The 18,480-nt window shown below is 41.1% G+C and overlaps 1 protein-coding gene across 4 annotated transcripts in view; it reads right to left on the bottom strand.

Moving 5' to 3' along the window:
• Nucleotides 1-18,480, bottom strand: part of PFKFB1 (6-phosphofructo-2-kinase/fructose-2,6-biphosphatase 1) — a 107,682-nt gene that overhangs the window by 35,635 nt on the left and 53,567 nt on the right. For all 4 annotated transcript variants that reach the window (XM_025277123.2, XM_025277124.2, XM_044937461.1 and 1 more), the window contains exons 2-6: nucleotides 15,502-15,627; nucleotides 12,005-12,098; nucleotides 11,126-11,192; nucleotides 10,233-10,307; nucleotides 1,287-1,343 (exon numbers count right to left, since the gene is read on the bottom strand). In XM_025277123.2, the coding sequence (XP_025132908.1) occupies nucleotides 1,287-1,343; nucleotides 10,233-10,307; nucleotides 11,126-11,192; nucleotides 12,005-12,098; nucleotides 15,502-15,627 (419 nt within the window). The remainder of the gene's footprint in view (nucleotides 1-1,286; nucleotides 1,344-10,232; nucleotides 10,308-11,125; nucleotides 11,193-12,004; nucleotides 12,099-15,501; nucleotides 15,628-18,480) is intronic.

Genomic DNA, 18,480 nt, shown 5'->3' with positions numbered 1-18,480 from the left:
TCTACAAGCAATAAATGCTGGAGAGGGTGTGAAGAAAAGGGAACCCTCTTACACTGTTGGTGGGAATGCAAACTAGTACAGCCACTATGGAGAACAGTGTGGAGATTTCTTAAGAAACTGGAAATAGAACTGCCTTATGATCCAGCAATCGCACTGCTGGGCATACACACCGAGGAAACCAGAATTGAAAGAGACACGTGTACCCCAATGTTCATCGCAGCACTGTTTATAATAGCCAGGACATGGAAGCAACCTAGATGTCCATCAGCAGATGAATGGATAAGAAAGCTGTGGTACATATACACAATGGAGTATTACTCAGCCATTAAAAAGAATACATTTGAATCAGTTCTAATGAGGTGGATGAAACTGGAGCCTATTATACAGAGTGAAGTAAGCCAGAAAGAAAAACACCAATACAGTATACTAATGCATATATATGGAATTTAGAAAGATGGTAACAATAACCCTGTGCACGAGACAGCAAAAGAGACACTGATGTATAGAACAGTCTTATGGACTCTGTGGGAGAGGGCGAGGGTGAGAAGATTTGGGAGAATGGCATTGAAACATGTATAATATGTATGAAACGAGTCGCCAGTCCAGGTTCGATGCACGATACTGGATGCTTGGGGCTGGTGCACTGGGACGACCCAGAGGGATGGTATGGGGAGGGAGGAGGGAGGAGGGTTCAGGATGGGGAACACATGTACACCTGTGGCAGATTCATTTTGATATTTGGCAAAACTAATACAATATTGTAAAGTTTAAAAATAAAATAAAATTAAAAAAAATAAAATCTAGACAAACATTTAGCTAAGATTTCAAGTTTCTGATTAAACATTGAAGGAGGTGATCTCTAAGGTCTTCTCTGTCCCCAAGATACAGTAATTTCATGAAATAGGAAACAATAAAATGTGGTGATTCTTCTAAATCTAGACCACATACCTGGAATCTAAGAGCAGTGATAAATTTGATACAAATTGTGGGGCAGAAAAAAGAGCTTTCAAGACAGACAGACCTGAGGTTCAGCCCCAGTTCTGTCTCTTCCCAGCTGTATGAACTCTCGGCAACTTACTTCTCTCCTTGGAACCTTAGTTTCCTCTCTCCAGTACTAAGAAGAAATTCACAGAATCATTGTGAGGATGGTGAAGGAATACTTCCTATAGGAAGTGGGAGGAGAAGCACATGGAAAAATACCTCCTTTAACTACAGAGATATTTCTAAGCATGATCCAAATCTGAGACAAAATAAGACGGAAAGAAAAGGTGACTGGTGCTCCTTACCCTGATGTTTTCTGCAATGACGTCAGGGTCATTACAAATGGACTCAATGAAAAAGACCTATAAGAGAAACAGAAGAGAGATTTCAGCAAGGAATTATGTTTGTTATGAGCTAAACATAACCTGACCTCTTCTCAATGACTCTGAATCATTTTTAGAGGCATTCCTTCTTTAAAAAAAATAAATTTATTTATTTTAATTTGAGGCTAATTACTTTACAATATTGTATTGGTTTTGCCATACATCAGCATGAATCTGTCATGGGTGTACACGTGTTCCCCATCCTGAACCCCCCCCAACTCAACTCCCTCCCCACACCATCCCTCTGGGTCATCCCAGTGCACCAGCCTCAAGCATCCTGTATCATGCATTGAACCTAGACTGGTGATTCGTTTCACATATGATATTATACATGTTTCAATGCCATTCTTCCAAATCTTCCCACCCTCGCCCTCTCCCACAGAGTCCAAAAGACTGTTCTATACATCTGTGTCTCTTTTGCTGTCTTGCATACAGGGCTATCGTTACCATCTTTCTAAATTCCATATATATGCATTAGTATACTGTATTGGTGTTTTTCTTTCTGGCTTACTTCACTCTGTATAATAGGCTCCAGTTTCATCCACCTCATTAGAACTGATTCAAATGTATTCTTTTTAATGGCTGAGTAATACTCCATTGTGTATATGTACCACAGCTTTCTTATCCATTCATCTGCTGATGGACATCTAGGTTGCTTCCATGTCCTGGCTATTATAAACAGTGCTGCGATGAACATTGGGGTACACGTGTCTCTTTCAATTCTGGTTTCCTCAGTGTGTATGCCCAGCAGTGGGATTGCTGGGTCGTATGGCAGTTCTATTTCCAGTTTCTTAAGAAATCTCCACACTGTTCTCCATAGTGGCTGTACTAGTTTGCATTCCCACCAACAGTGTAAGAGGGTTCCCTTTTCTCCACACCCTCTCCAGCATTTATTGCTTGTGGACTTTTGGATAGCAGCCATTCTGACTGGTGTGAAATGGTACCTCATTGTGGTTTTGATTTGCATTTCTCTGATAATGAGTGATGTTGAGCATCTTTTCATGTGTTTGTTAGCCATCTGTATGTCTTCTTTGGAGAAATGTCTGTTTATTTCTTTGGCCCATTTTTTGATTGGGTCGTTTATTTTTCTGGAATTGAGCTGCAGGAGTTGCTTTTATATTTTTTAGATTAATTCTTTGTCAGTTGCTTCATTTGCTATTATTTTCTCCCATTCTGAAGGCTGTCTTTTCATCTGCTTATAGTTTCCTTTGTTGTGCAAAAGCTTTTAATTTTAATTAGGTCCCATTTGTTTATTTTTACTTTTATTTCCAATATTCTGGGAGGTGGGTCATAGAGGATCCTGCTGTGATTTATGTCGGTGAGTGTTTTGCCTATGTTCTCCTTTAGGAGTTTTCTAGTTTCTGGTCTTACATTTAGATCTTTAATCCATTTTGAGTTTGTTTTTGTGTATGGTGTTAGAAAGTATTCTAGTTTCATTCTTTTACAAGTGGTTGACCCGTTTTCCTAGCACCAGTTGTTAAAGAGATTATCTTTTCTGCATTGTATATTCTTGCCTCCTGTGTCAAAGATAAGGTGTCCATAGGTGCATGGATTTATCTCTGGGCTCTCTATTTTGTTCCATTGATCAATATTTCTGTCTTTGTGCCAGTACCATGCTGTCTTTATGGCTGTGGCTTTGTAGTAGAGCTTGAAGTCAGGTAGGTTGATTCCTCCAGTTCCATTCTTCTTTCTCAAGATTGCTTTGGCTATTCGAGGTTTTTTGTATTTCCATACAAATTGTGAAATTATTTGTCCTAGCTCTGTGAAGAATACCGTTGGTAGCTTGATAGGGACTGCATTGAATCTATAGATTGCTTTGGGTAGTATACTTATTTTCACTATATTGATTCTTCCAATCCATGAACATGGTATATTTCTCCATCTATTAGTGTCCTCTTTGATTTCTTTCACCAGTGTTTTATAGTTTTCTATATAAAGGTCTTTAGTTTATTTAGATAGATATATTCATTCCTAAGTATTTTATTCTTTTCATTGCAATGGTGAATGGAATTGTTTCCTTAATCTCTCTTTCTATTTTCTCATTATTAGTGTATAGGAATGCAAGGGATTTCTGTGTGTTGATTTTATATCCTGCAACTTTACTATATTCATTGATTAGCTCTAGTAATTTTCTTGTGGAGTCTTTAGGGTTTTCTATGTAGAGGATCATGTCATCTGCAAACAGTGAGAGTTTTACTTCTTTTCCAATTTAAATTCCCTTTATTTCTGTTTCTGCTCTGATTGCTGTGGCCAAAACTTCCAAAACTATGTTAAATAGTAGTGGTGAAAGTGGGCACACTTGGCTTGTTCCTGACTTTAGGGGAAATGCTTTCAATTTTTCAGCATTGAGGATAATGTTTGCTGTGGGTTTGTCATATATAGGTTTTATTATGTTGAGGTATGTTCCTTCTATGCCTGCTTTCTGGAGAGTTTTTATCATGAATTGATGTTGAATTTTGTCAAAAAGGCTTTCTCTGCATGTACTAAGATAATCATATGGCTTTTATTTTTCAATTTGTTAATGTGGTGTATTACATTGATTGATTTGCAGATATTGAAGAATCCTTGCATCCCTGGGACAAAGCCCACTTGGTCATGATGCATGATCTTTTTAATGTGTTGTTGGATTCTGATTGCTAGAATTTTGTTAAGGATTTTTGCATCTATGTTCATTAGTGATATTGGCATGTAGTTTTCTTTTTTAGTGGCATCTTTGTCAGGTTTTGATATTAGGGTGATGGTGGCCTCATAGACGGAGAAGGCAATGGCACCCCACTCCAATACTCTTGCCTGGAAAATCCCATGGATGGCGGAGCCTGGTACGTGGCAGTCCATGGGGTCGCACAGAGTCAGAGACGACTGAACGATTTCACTTTCATTTTTCACTTTCATGCATTGGAGAAGGAAATGACAACCCACTCCAGTGTTCTTGCCTGGAGAATCCCAGGGATGGGGAAGCTTGGTGGGCTGCTGTCTACGGGGCAGCACAGAGTCGGACACGACTGAAGTGACTGAGCAGCAGGCCTCATAGAATGAGTTTGGAAGTTTGCCTTCCTCTACAATTTTCTGGAAGAATTTGAGTAGGATTAATGTTAGCTCTTCTCTAAATTTTTGGTAGAATTCAGCTGTGAAGCCGTCTGGACCTGGGCTTTCGTTTGCTGTAAAATTTCTGATTACAGTTTCGATTTCTGTGCTTGTGATGGGTCTGTTAAGATTTTCTATTTCTGCCTGGCTCCATTTTGGAAGTTGTACTTTTCTAAGAATTTGTCCATTTCTTCCAAGTTGTCCATTTTATTGGCATATAATTGCTGATAGTAGTCTCTTATGATCCTTTGTATTTCTGTGTTGTCTGTTGTGATCTCTCCACTTTCATTTCCAATTTTATTGATGTGATTTTTCTCGGTTTGTTTCTGGATGAGTCTGGCTAGTGGTTTTTCAATTTTATTTATCCTCTCAAAGAACCAGCTTTTGGCTTTGTTGATTTTTGCTATGGTCTCTTTTGTTTCTTTTGCATTTATTTCTGCCCTAATTTTTAAGATTTCTTTCCTTCTGCTAACCCTGGGGTTCTTCATTTCTTCCTTTTCTAGTTGCTTTAGGTGTAGAGTTAGGTTATTTAGTTGACTTTTTTCTTATTTCATGAGGTATGCCTATATTGCTATGAACCTTCCCGTAAGCACTGCTTTTACAGTGTCCCACACGTTTTGGGTTGTTGTGTTTTCATTTTGATTTGTTTCTATGCATATTTTTATTTCTTTTTTGATTTCTTCTGTGATTTGTTGGTTATTCAGCAGTGGGTTGTTCAGCCTCCATATGTTGGAATTTTTAATAGTTTTTCTCCTGTAATTGAGATCTAATCTTACTGCATTGTGGTCAGAAAAGATGATTGGAATGATTTCAATTTTTTTTCAATTTACCAAGGCTAGATTTATTGCCCAGGACATGGTCTATCCTGGAGAAGGTTCCGTGTGTGCTTGAGAAAAAGGTGAAATTCATTGTTTTGGGGTGAAATGTCCTATAGATATCAATTAGGTCTAACTGGTCTATTGTATCATTTAAAGTTTGTGTTTCCTTGTTAATTTTCTGTTTAGTTGATCTATCCATAGGTATGAGTGGGGCATTAAAGTCTCCCACTATTATTGTGTCATTGTTAATTTCCCCTTTCATACTTGTTAACATTTGTCTTACATATTGCAGTGCTCCTGTGTTGGGTGCATATATATTTATAATTGTTATATCTTCTTCTTGGATTGATCCTTTGATCATTACGTATTGTCCTTCTTTGTCTCTTTTCACAGCCTTTGTTTTAAAGTCTATTTTATCTGATGTGAGTATTGCTACTCCTGCTTTCTTTTGGTCTCTATTTCCATGGAATATCTTTTTCCAGCCCTTCACTTTCAGTCTGTATGTGTCCCCTGTTTTGAGGTGGGTCTCTTGTAGACAACATGTATAGGGGTCTTGTTTTTGTATCCATTCAGTCAGTCCTTTATCTTTTGGTTGGACATTCAACCCACTTGCATTTAAGGTAATTATTGATAATTATGATCCTGTTGCCATTTACTTTATTGTTTTGGGTTTGAATTTATACACCGTTTTTGTGTTTCCTGTCTAGAGAATATCCTTTAGTATTTGTTGGAGAGCTGGTTTGGTGGTGCTGAATTCTCTCGGCTTTTGCTTGTCTGTAAAGCTTTTGATTTCTCCTTCATATTTGAATGAGATCCTTGCTGGGTACAGTAATCTGGGTTGTAGGTTATTTTCTTTCATCACTTTAAGTGTGTCCTGCCTTTCCCTCCTGGCCTGAAGAGTTTCTTTTGAAAGATCAGCTGTTATCCTTATGGGAGTCCCCTGTGTGTTATTTGTTGTTTTTCCCTTGCTGCTTTTAATATTTTTCTTTGTGTTTGATCTTTGTTAATTTGATTACTATGTGTCTTGGGGTGTTTTGCCTTGGGTTTATCCTGTTTGGGACTCTCTGGGTTTCTTGGACTTGGGTGATTATTTCCTTCCCCATTTCAGGGAAGTTTTCAACTATTATCTCCTCAAGTATTTTCTCATGGATTTTATTTTTGTCTTCTTCTTCTGTGACTCCTATGATTCGAATTTTGGGGCATTTAGCATTGTCCCAGAGGTCTCTGAGATTGTCCTCATTTCTTTTAATTAGGTTTTCTTTTTTTCCTCTCTGTTTCATTTATTTCTACCATTCTATCTTCTATCTCACTAATCCTATCTTCTGCCTCAGTTATTCTACTATTTGTTCCCTCCAGAGTGTTTTTGATTTCATTTATTGCATTATTCGTTATATATTGACTCTTTTTTATTTCTTCTAGGTCCTTGTTAAACCTTTCTTGCATCTTCTCAACCCTTGTCTCCAGGCTATTTATCTGTGATTCCATCTTGATTTCAAGATTTTGGATCAATTTCACTATAATTATTCAGAATTCTTTATCAGGTAGATTCCCTATCTCTTCCTCTTTTGTTTGGTTTGGTGGGTATTTATCCTGTTCCTTTACCTGGTGGGTATTCCTCTGTCTCTTCATCTTGTTTTAATTGCTGTGTTTGGGGTGGCATTTCTGTATTCTGGCAGTTTGTGGAGTTCTCTTTATTGTGGAGTTTCCTCACTGTGGGTGGGGTTGGATGGGTGGCTTGTCAAGGTTTCCTGGTTAGGGAAGCTTGTGTTTGTGTTCTGGTGGGTGGAGCTGGATTTCTTCTCTCTGTAGTGCAATGAAGTGTCCAGTAATGAGTTATGAGATGTCAGTGGGTTTGGAGTGACTTTGGACAGCCTGTACATTGAAGCTCAGGGCTGTGTTCCTGTGTTGCTGGAGAATTTGAATGGTATGTCTTGCTCTGGAACTTGTTGGCCCTTGGTGCTTGGTTTCAGTGTAGGTATGGAGGCGTTTGATGAGTTCCTATTGATTAATGTTCCCTGAAGTCAGGAGTTCTCTGGTGTTCTCAGGATTTGGACTTAAGCCTCCTGCTTCTGGTTTTCAGTCTTATTTTTATAGTAGCCTCACGACTTCTCCATCTATACAGCACTGCTGATAAAACATCTAGGTTAAAGATGAAAAGTTTCTCCACAGTGAGGGACACCCAGAGAGGTTCACAGAGTTACATGAAGAAGAGAAGAGGGAGGAGGCAGTTAGAGGTGACCAGGATGAGATGAGGTGGAATCAAAGTGGAGAGAGCATGCTAGCCAGTAATCACTTCCTTATGTGTGTTCCACAGTCTGGATCCCTCAGAGATGTTCACGGAGTTATACAGAGAAGAGAAGAGCGAGGAAGGAGATAGGTCACCAGGAGGATAAAGGGGGGAATCAAAAGGAGAGAGACAGAACCAACCAGTAATCAGTTCCCTAAGTGTTCTCCACCATGCGGAACACACAAAGAGATTCACAGAGTTGGGTAGAGAAGAGAAGGGGGAGGGAGGAGACAGAGGCGATCTGGTGGAGAAAAAGGAGAGTCCAAAGGGGGAGAGAGCAGTCAAGCCAGTAATCTCGCTCCCAAGTAAAAATGGGTACTGAAGATTGGGTTCTTAAAGGTACAAAATTGATAACCAATACCAAAAAGCAAAGATTAAAAATCTAGAGTAGAAGTTGGATTTTCAAAAATACAATATTAATGAAAAAAAGTCACAAAAATTATAATATATATATATGAAGTTTGTTTTAAAAAGAAGGGTCTCTCTCTCTCTCTCTCTCTCTCTCTCTCTCTCTCTTTTTTTGCAAAGTAATAGTATGGTATAAAAATGAAAATCAAAGGAGCAATAAAGGACTTAAAAATGAAAAAAATTAATTAAAGAATGATAGTAAAAATAGAAAAAATGTATCTAGGACTTTCTCTGGTGTTGTTGTGGGCAGTGTGGGGTCAGTTCAGTTTCAGATAGTTCCTTGATCCGGCTTATATTTCTCAAGATCTATAGGTCCCTTCCTATATGCTGCTGCTGCTAAGTCGCTTCAGTTGCATCCGACCCTATGTGACCCCATAGAGGGTAGTCCACCAGGCTCCCCCGTCCCTGGGACTCTCCAGGCAAGAACACTGGAGTGGGTTGCCATTTCCTTCTCCAATGCATAAAAGTGAAAAGTGAAAGTGAAGTCGCTCAGTCATGTCCAACTTCCAGTGACCCCATGGACTGCAGCCTACTAGGCTTCTCCGTCCATGGGATTTTCCAGGCAAGAGTACTGGAGTGGGGTGCCATTGCCTTCTCTACCCTTCCTATATAGTCGGTACTAATTACAGGGTTTTAATCTATTGCACCAGTCACTTCCAAGGAGGTTCCCTCTGTTTTAGCTTCTGTTCGCTGGTCTCTTCAGTGTCTAATTTCCACCCTGGCACAAAGGGGCAGTGGTGGACACTCTTTTAGGCTCACTTGGTTCAGTCGTGCTGTGGGGAAGGAGTGACGCTGCAAACAAATAACACTGGCGTGTGCTCGCAGTGTCTTGGCCACACTGGGTTTGCCCCCGCTCACGGTGTGTGTGCTTTCCCTGTCTACACTGCTTAGGCTCTATGTTGCTCTGCCAGGAACTGTCTGACGCCGGCCCTGGGTTGTATGCCCTTCCCAGTTCTAAGCCACTCAGGTTCAGGTACTTGGGTACTTCTCAGAGATGCAAATTTAGTTGGGCCTGCATTTTGTGCCCTTTCCAGGTCCAAGCAGCTCAGGTGACCAGGTGTTTGACAAGCATGGTTGCTGCGACTTATCACCTCCCTCGTCCCTGCTGCTCGGTTTTCTGGGTGTACAACTGGCACACCTTCTCAGGCGGATGTTGACCATCCAGAATCCCAAGAAGTCTTGGTTAGCAACAAAGCCTGCTTGCAGTTTGGTAGATGATGCCTCTCTGGGGCCACGATTTCCCCCTTCCAGCTCTGGCTGCCCTCTCCTGCCTGTCTCTGGAGGGGGATGGGCCTGCCTGCAGCCAGCTAGCTCTGCTCAGTCCTTTGTTCTGTGAGCGGGCCTGACGGTGTCTTAGGTTAGGGCTTTTTGCGTGGTAGTTATCTCACAGTCTGGTTTGCTAGCCCAAGTTAGTTCCCTCAGATTGCCCTCGAGGCATTTAGGCCTGGTCCTTACTCTAAGCAATGCAGCCCGCACTCTAAGCACAGCCCCTGCTTGCTAATGGCGGATGCAGGCATCTGCGTTGCTTCTCCTCTGGGGGAGTTACTGTTGGGCATGTAATCTGTGGGTTTAAATTCTTTATTTGTTTTTCCTCCCAATTATGTTGCCCTCTGTGGTTCCAAGGCTTGGCACAGACTCAGCAGTAAGATTGTTTGCTGGTGTTTGGAAACTTCTCTCTTTTTTAAGACTCCCTTCTCAGGACAGAGCTCCATCCCTACCTCTTTTGTCTCTCTTTTTGTCTTTTATATTTTTCCTACCTCCTTTTGAAGACAATGGGCTGCTTTTCTGGGTGCCTGATGTCCTCTGCTGGCATTCAGAAGTTGTTTTGTGGAATTTACTCAGTGTTCAAATGTTCTTTTGATGAATTTGTGGGGGAGAAAGTGGTCTCCCCGTCCTATTCCTCTGCCATCTTAGGACCACCCCCTTAGAGGCATTTCTGACAATGTAATTTCATACAGTGGTGCTTTTAGGATTCTGAGTTTTATGAGGCAGATTTGCCCTAAATTGTAGTGATTCCATCTCCTCCTTCCTCATACCCATCCAACAGTGTCAGCTTCTCAGTAATTATCTTCCATTGCCTTATGTGGCATCCCTTCTTTCCTGTTCTGTTCTGTTTTTCTGTTTCTAACTGTGATATGGAAAGCCATATAACTCAATTAAAATGCTGAGCCTATGGTAGCTGATTTGGCATCTTTGTCCCCTGGTTTGGCTTTCTTTGGGGTTTGCTCATAGATGAGTAGGGTCTAGATAAGAGTTGAAGAGTTACTCTACCTTGTAACCATGTTCTTTAGCAAACTGCAGAATCAGTGACCGTCGTTCTCTGGTAGTGTTGGTGGCATCAAAAACCTAGAGGCACATGATGAGATTGGTTTGCTTTAAATCTAGTTCTGATAGAATGCCTACTCTTTGACCATCCCTATGCTAAGCAAATGATTTCAAGGAGGAGGTAAAACTTGACCAGGGTTTTGAAGGATTTGAAATGACATATTAATTTCTCAAGCACTCATTGAGGGCTTGCTGTCTGCCCAGAAATGTAGCCGACTCTGTAGGCATAAAAAGGCCAGAGGAAAATTGTGGAATTCTATTAGTCTCATTTTACAGGTAAAATAGCTGAGACTTAGAAGGGTTTCTTTTACCCAAGGCCACTGAGACTTACTGACAAAGCAGAATTGAAACTGATTTTCTCAGCTCCTAGGTGAAGCTTCTTCCCTCCCTATCACTTTGGAGTTCTTTGAAGCCCTTTTAGAATTTCCAAATCCTGTATTAGAGGTTTATGAGATTAAATTGGCTAGGTGTTTAGGTAAATCTCTAGAACTCAAAAATGTTTGTATTGCAGTCAAATTCTAGTGTAGTCCTGTTGAATTATTGGGGGTAGAGTGATAGACTCTATTGGTTAGGAGTATAGATTCTGGAGCTATACAACCTGTATTCCAGTTCTGGCTTACCCTTTGGGAAAATATTTAACTATTTGGTCTTTCTGCACTACATTTTTCTGGGGTATAAAATGGAGTATAGTAAAAAATACTTATCTTGTGGGGGAGGGTTGAATTACATTAATACATGCAAAGTGCTTAGAATAGTGTATAGAACATAATAAACACTCAATATATATTAGCTCTTCTCCATCCCAACAGAAACCCAAGAGAAAATGCAAATTTCCTTACCGCAACACGACCTTCCTCATGGCTGAGATAGCTATGAACATCTTTCAGGGCTGCTAGGGCACACTGCCTGAAAAAGATAAAGAAAGAAACAGAGACATCTACTATACCAAAGATGGGTTCCTCTCTATTCTGCATTATCTTTTGGACTATATCTCATATGTCATACATTAAATTATTCATCTGTTGAGTATCTACAAACTGTGTTCTATGTTCTAAGAACTATAACAAGCACAGAGAAGTCACACAGTTGAAAGTGGCTCTGTGTAGACATCTTAAGGGCATAACATACCCAGGAAAATTAGACTAATGACCGAGCCATACTATCAAGGGCTCCAAACCTTGAACTAATAGTGCTCAAACTGAATTGGGTCTTGAACCCAAGAAGAGCCTGGATACATAGTCTGTGAAGTAGAAGGTATTACTGGCACATATAACAGGGCAAACACAGGTAACATGATGGAAATGTATTTACATTTTTGACAAAAATCTGTTTAGTGATTACTCTTTGCTGGGTTCCATTATGAGGATGTAGATCAATAAATGAGACTCAGGCTCTGTTCTGAAAGTGTTCAGAGCCTTGTAGAGGACAAACACCTTGAGGTTGAATGGATGAGGTCAGAGTGGGCCAAACTACTGAGACTCTTATTTTAAATACTAGGCTAAATTTCCACTCTTTCCTGTCAAAAGTAGGAAACTCGTAAAAGTTCTTAAGCAGGGGATGGATATTACCAGAAATAGGTTTCAGTTAAGATAGTGTAAGGGTTGTCTTAACTAGTCTCCTTACTAACCCAAATTGCTCTGCTGTACTCTGCTCTTATCTGAATAGAGGCCTCCCTCAGCCAGGGGGCAGCAAAGGTCTTTAAAATGTTAGGTACTCACTTCCTGATAAGTAGGGCCTCCATGTTGTCGGGAAGAAAGAATTCGTAGTTCTTGTAGCTCACTGCCTCTCGTCGATATTGGCCTAAATTAAACACTGAAAGCAGGAAGCCCTGGTGAAGTGGTTGGGAAGATCCCAGTGGCAAAATAAAAGTCCTTTCTGGGAGGGATCTCAGAGGTAAAAGAAGGTAGAGTTTCTAATTATATAATGTGTATACAAAGCCTCAAATTATGGTGTCCAGCTCACTTACTCCTCACAACAACCCTAAAAAGTAGGAATCACCATTCCCATTTTATAAATGAGAAAATGAAATTTCAGAGAAAGGAAGTAACTCTCATTGTAAGTGGAGAGCTGGGATTCAAACACAGGTCTGTTTGGTTCCAAAGCTGGTGATCTTTCCACTATTCTGTTTTATCATAAACTACAAAACTTTTAATGCCCCACTCCATTGGAAAAATAAAGAAACTGGGATCCTGTGAGTAAACCAAGGGTCAAACATTAAGCAAGCTGGGGGTATAACTAGACTTGGCCTTCAGATACCTAGTCCAATGCTATCATATTTTATGCATCAGTATAGAGAACCTAGATTTGTTGGACTTTTTAGGCCACACTTTCTCATTTGTAGTGGTGAAAAACCAGAGAGGAAGGAGGGAAAGGGGGAATGAAGGGATACTAGGCAAAGAGGTAAATGTACTATTTCATTCATTCATCCAACAAATACTTTCTCATGTTTACTTTGTAAATCAGGACATGAGTTCTGGGGTCTCAGAGATGAATCGGATCTACATGATGGATCCACAAGAAGCTCACCATCCAGAAGGCAGGACAGAGAATAAACCAGTAAACACAGAGCTCTCACCCAGTTTATTAAGTGCTCTGACAGAGTCATACAAAAGAGTAAGGGGGAAGTAAAGACTAAACTTAGAGTACTCTCAGAAGCTTATTTTGGAGAAAGCAGCATTTGTGCCAGTCTTTATAAGAAGGCAGATCTTTTATAGGCAGGCGTAGTGTGTGGGAGAGGGGAACGAAGACATTCCAGGTAGAGGAACATTCTGAGCAAGGGTGTGGCATTGGCAGAATGCAGAACATGAGTCATCCAATTGTGACTGAGGCATGTGAGCTTGGCAGAGGCCAATCATGGAGGGCCTTGAACAAATGATAGGCTAAGGAGCTTGGATTTAAACCTGCCAGTCAAGGGAACCCTTGGTAGCTACAGATATGGGCAGCTATGTGTTTGAAACATGACCCTGAGGGTCTCTGTGTGAGTGGAGCAGATGGGAAGCAGGTGCATAGGAGCACAGACCCATCTGCCACCATCACATGTGCCCCTACACTCAGCAGAGGCTCCTCAGAGCCTGCAGTCCTACAAGAACCATTCCTTCTCCCCTTCTCTTCTGCCAATGTCCTATTCCTCCCACAGGACCCACCCAGCTCAAATATACCATATATGGAAGATTTCACTGCCTTCCAGGTGGTGATTTCCTCTGTGAGACCCTCAGTACCCTGCTCTGGGATTCTTCAGTGACATGTTGTATTCTTATGCACCCCAGCCAAACGGAGAAATCTTCAAGGATGGGGTGTGAATCTCATCTAGTTTTGGATGTCCAGTGCATAGTATGGGTTTTGGCACATGGAGGAAACTCCATTCCCATTCATGGGAAATTCCCATTCATGGGAAACTCACCAGTGAATGAGAGAAACAGAAAGTAAATGAAGGGAAAGAAGAAATGGGAGAAGGAGAGGAGAAGACTGGAGAGAGGGAGGGAAGGGGGCAGATAGATAGGGTGCTGGGATGCTCAAGAGAAATGAGAGGAAGAACATGCAGGGGAGTACAGGGCCAATGTGGGTTCTCTCCTCTTTCCATCTGTAGTGCCAAGTATCAGACAGTGAGTGTCAGTGTCGGACACAGTGAGCGTTAGGCTTCGACATCAACCAGATGTGGGTTCGTATCTTGGTTCCATCACCTTGTGTTCCATCACCTTGGTTGATGTTACATACATGTGATGTGTTCCATCACATGGTGACCATGTGCCTTCAGACAAGATGTGTCAACTCTTGGGCATTAGTTTCATCAACTGTGGGATGATGATAATACTAGTCCCTCCCACGTGGGTGTTTTAGAGCTTAAGAATAGATGTGAGTTCTTTGAGGGCAGGGGTCCTATCTTACTTGTTTTTCTTTGCCCAACATCCAACAAGGGCCTTGACACAACTGTGCTCAACAAATAATTAATGACTGAGCAAATGAATGCCTGAGAAGAACTTTTTCTGCACTGGGGAGCAGTGTTCCATTCCACAAGAGAGACAGGCTAAGCACTTGCTTAGTGTACCAGTAAAGACACAGCCCCAGTAAAAGTTTTCAGCCAAGTGAATATGCATTAAAAGCATTAATATAGTCATTAGGGGATAAATAAAAAAATTGGTAGACGTTGTTACATTTACTGTTTTTATTCTGAATTACATATGATGCAGGGGCACCCTAACTCTTAGCGTTTAAAGCCTCTAAATGTCTTAATTTTGTCCTACTTGAGCAATAGAAATGAATAAGATCTAATCTCTTACCCCAGAGCAGCTCCTGGGGCGAGAGACCCAGACACACAACACACTATGTAATTAGTGTTGGCATAGAGGGGGCTGTAGAAAGCATTGGTGTGGGAGCCCAGAGAAGCATGGTCCTAGGGAGAACAGAGGAGTCAAATAGGAATGGGGATACGGGGTGGGGATAGAGAAATCAAAAGGAGAACACAAGAGAATGATTGCTGAATAAAAGGTAGTAAGCAGAAAAGAGATCACATGGGGAGAAAGGAAAGCTGGAAGCAGGGAGTGTGGGAGGAGGCTGACAGGCTGTGAAGGAGACCCCTCTGGAGGCGGAAAGAGGTAGGGTCACTTCCGGCTGGGGATGGGGAGAAGCAAGGCACAGACCTAAGGAGAGGCTTGGAGACAGGACGCTTTCTGGACTGGAGAGGTGAGCTAAAGTGCCCTGCTATACTGAAGAGCTTGTGGGGACCTCCAGGCTGGGGTTTCAACGTGCTTGACTCATACATCCCTACGTTCTGAAGGACAGCTTAAGGTTGTAAAGAAATGTTAATGCTAATAAAATAGTAAAATTGATGTAATATTAATAAAAATGGTAATAAGAGTAATATGTTATTGATAGGGTGATTTTGAGGTCTTACAAAATAGATCTCCTCTGAAACAGATGTTTAATCTTATTAATTTTCCTATACTTAGCCCCTAGCATAAGATTTAGCACTGGGTATATAGTTAAGAAATTGTAAAATTTATGAAGGTAGTAGTAGCAGTAGTAGAAATATTAGTAGCAGTCATAGTAATAGTAGTAGCAGCAGCAGTAATAATATTAGTAATAGTCTTAGTACTGTTAATAGTGGTTTGAGACATTCCTGTACTAGTGGCTTTGCTCTTTTGAGGTTAGCTACCTTACTCTATAGTCCATCAGTGTTCTACAGAGGGCTGTAGAACAAAGGGTTTCAGAGACATACCTTTAGTTGGTGTTCCTATCCAGTTGAGATAGCGTGTGAGCTTTGTTGAGATGTAGGTCTTTCCTCGAGCTGGTAAACCCACCATGATCACCATCGTGGGGGAATTTGTAAACTGTGGTATGGATGCTGGAAGACAAACAGAGCTTCAAATCTTATCCTCAGATTCACATGATATTAAGTTATCATCACAGAGATGTAAAATTTAAAAGAGCCTCTCTCCAACCACTATATAACAAGGAAAAAAAAAAAAACCTAGAAAATTGAAACTTATCGTCATTGAATTCATGAGCAAACTGAGATTGCAGTGCAAAATGCTAACCCCAAATCTGTAGATGCAGGCATCTGCAGGGAGAAACAGGGCCCAGGAATTTGCTTATCTTTACAGATACTACTGAATAACATATAAATGTAAGAAGTTACAGCTAGATTCCTGAGAACTTTCAAGGTGGTGGAGGAGTTAGACAGGGAGATCAACTTCCTCCCAAGAAATGCATTAAAAATCCATCTGCATATAGGATAACTCTTACAGAATACCTTCTGAACACTGACAGATACACTTCCAAAAAGGGAAGTTAGTCTCCTCAGAATGACTGTGTGAGTTTCTTTGAGTGTTCTGGGCTGTTTATGTTGCTTTTGCTATTAGTCGTGGGGTTTTGTCTTCTATGCTGTGTGGCCTGTGAAATATTCCTGCTACAGTAAGGGGTTGGGCCCAAATCCTTGAGGTGGGAGATCCAAGTCCAGGACTTTGTATCACCAGAGAACTCCCAAACCCATGGAACATTAATCAATGAGAGCTCTCCCCAAAGCCTCCACCTCAACACTAAGACCAAGACACACTCAAAGGCCAGCAAGCTCCAGTGCCAGACACTTCAGCAAAATAGGAATTCAACCATGCCCATTAGTAGACAGGTTACCCAAAGTCATGCCAAGCCCACTGACATCCCAGAACACTTTATTGGACATGGCACTGTCCTTCAGAAAGTCAAGATCCAGCTCCACTCACCAGAACACAGACAAAAGCTCCCCAACAGGAAACCTTCACAAGGCACTGTTCCAAACCCACCCGAGTGGGGGCAGATTTGACAATTAAAAGCAACTAAGACCTTCTATACCATTTCTGTCCTTTATCGAGCCCATCTTTGAATGAAATGTTCCCTTGGTATCTCTAGTTTTCTTTAGGAGATCTCTAGTCTTTCCCATTCTGTTGTTTTCCTCTATTTCTTTGCATTGATCACTGAGGAAGGCTTTCTTATCTCTTCTTGCTATTCTTTGGAACTCTGCATTCAGATGCTTATATCTTTCCTTTTCTCCTTTGCTTTTCGCTTCTCTTCTTTTCACAGCTATTTGTAAGGCCTCCCCAGACAGCCATTTTGCTTTTTTGCATTTCTTTTCCATTGGGATGGTCTTGATCTCTGTCTCCTGTACAATGGCATGAACCTCATTCCATAGTTCATCAGGCACTCTATCTATCAGATCTAGTCCCTTAAATCTATTTCTCTCTTCCACTGTATAATCATAAGGGATTTGATTTAGGTCATACCTGAATGGTCTACTGGTTTTCCCTACTTTCTTCAATTTCAGTCTGAATTTGGTAATAAGGAGTTCATGATCTGAGCCACAGTCAGCTCCTGCTCTTGTTTTTGCTCACTGTATAGAGCTTCTCCATCTTTGGCTGCAAAGAATATAATTAATCTGATTTCGGTGTTGACCATCTGGTGATGTCCATGTGTAGAGTCTTCTCTTGTGTTGTTGGAAGAGGGTGTTTGCTATGACCAGTGCATGTTCTTGGCAAAACTCTATTAGTCTTTGCCCTGCTTCATTCCGTATTCCAAGGCCAAATTTGCCTGTTACTCCAGGTGTTTCTTGATTTCCTACTTTTGCATTCCAGTCCCCTATAATGAAAAGCACATCTTTTTTTGGAAAGGACACCTATCTAAAAGGTCTTATAGGTCTTCATAAAACAGTTCAACTTCAGCTTCTTCAGCGTTACTGGTTGGGGCATAGACTTGGATTACTGTGATATTGAATGGTTTGCCTTGGAAACGAACAGAGATAATTCTGTCGTTTTTGAGATTGTATCCAAGTACTGCATTTTGGACTCTTTTGTTGACCATGGTGGCTACTCCATTTCTTCTGAGGGATTCCTGGCCACAGTAGTAGATATGAATGGTCATCTGAGTTAATTCACCCATTCCAGTCCATTTTAGTTTGAAAGATGGGGTCGATAAAGGACAGAAATTGTATGGACCTAACAGAAGCAGAAGATATTAAGAAGAGGTGGCAAGAATACACAGAAGAACTGTACAAAAAAGATCTTCATGACCCAGATAATCATGATGGTGTGATCACTGACCTAGAGCCAGGCATCCTGGAATGTGAAGTCAAGTGGGCCTTAGAAAGCATCACTACGAACAAAGCTAGTGGAGGTGATGGAATTCCAGTTGAGCTATTTCAAATCCTGAAAGATGATGCTGTGGAAGTGTTGCACTCAATATGCCAGCAAATTTGGAAAACTCAGCAGTGGCCACAGGACTGGAAAAAGGTCAGTTTTCATTCCGATCCCAAAGAAAGGCCATGCCAAAGAATGCTCAAACTACTGCACAATTGCACTCATCTCACACGCTAGTAAAGTAATGCTCAAAATTCTCCAAGCCAGGCTTCAGCAATATGTGAACCATGAACTTCCTGATGTTCAAGCTGGTTTTAGAAAAGGCAGAGGAACCAGAGATCAAATTGCAAACATCTGCTGGATCATGGAAAATGCAAGAGAGTTCCAGAAAAACATCTATTTCTGCTTTATTGAGTATGCCAAAGCCTTTGACTGTGTGGATCACTACAAACTGGAACATTCTGAAAGAGATGTGAACACCAGACCACCTGACCTGCCTCTTGAGAAATCTGTATGCAAGTCAGGAAGCAACAGAACTGGACGTGGAACAACAGACTGGTTCCAAATAGGAAAAGGAGTACGTCAAGGCT

This window comes from Bubalus bubalis, chromosome X, assembly GCF_019923935.1.
Source record: "Bubalus bubalis isolate 160015118507 breed Murrah chromosome X, NDDB_SH_1, whole genome shotgun sequence".
NCBI lineage: Eukaryota > Metazoa > Chordata > Mammalia > Artiodactyla > Bovidae > Bubalus > Bubalus bubalis.
Note: the sequence above shows the minus strand (reverse complement) of the source record. Positions and strands in the feature narration are given on the sequence as shown.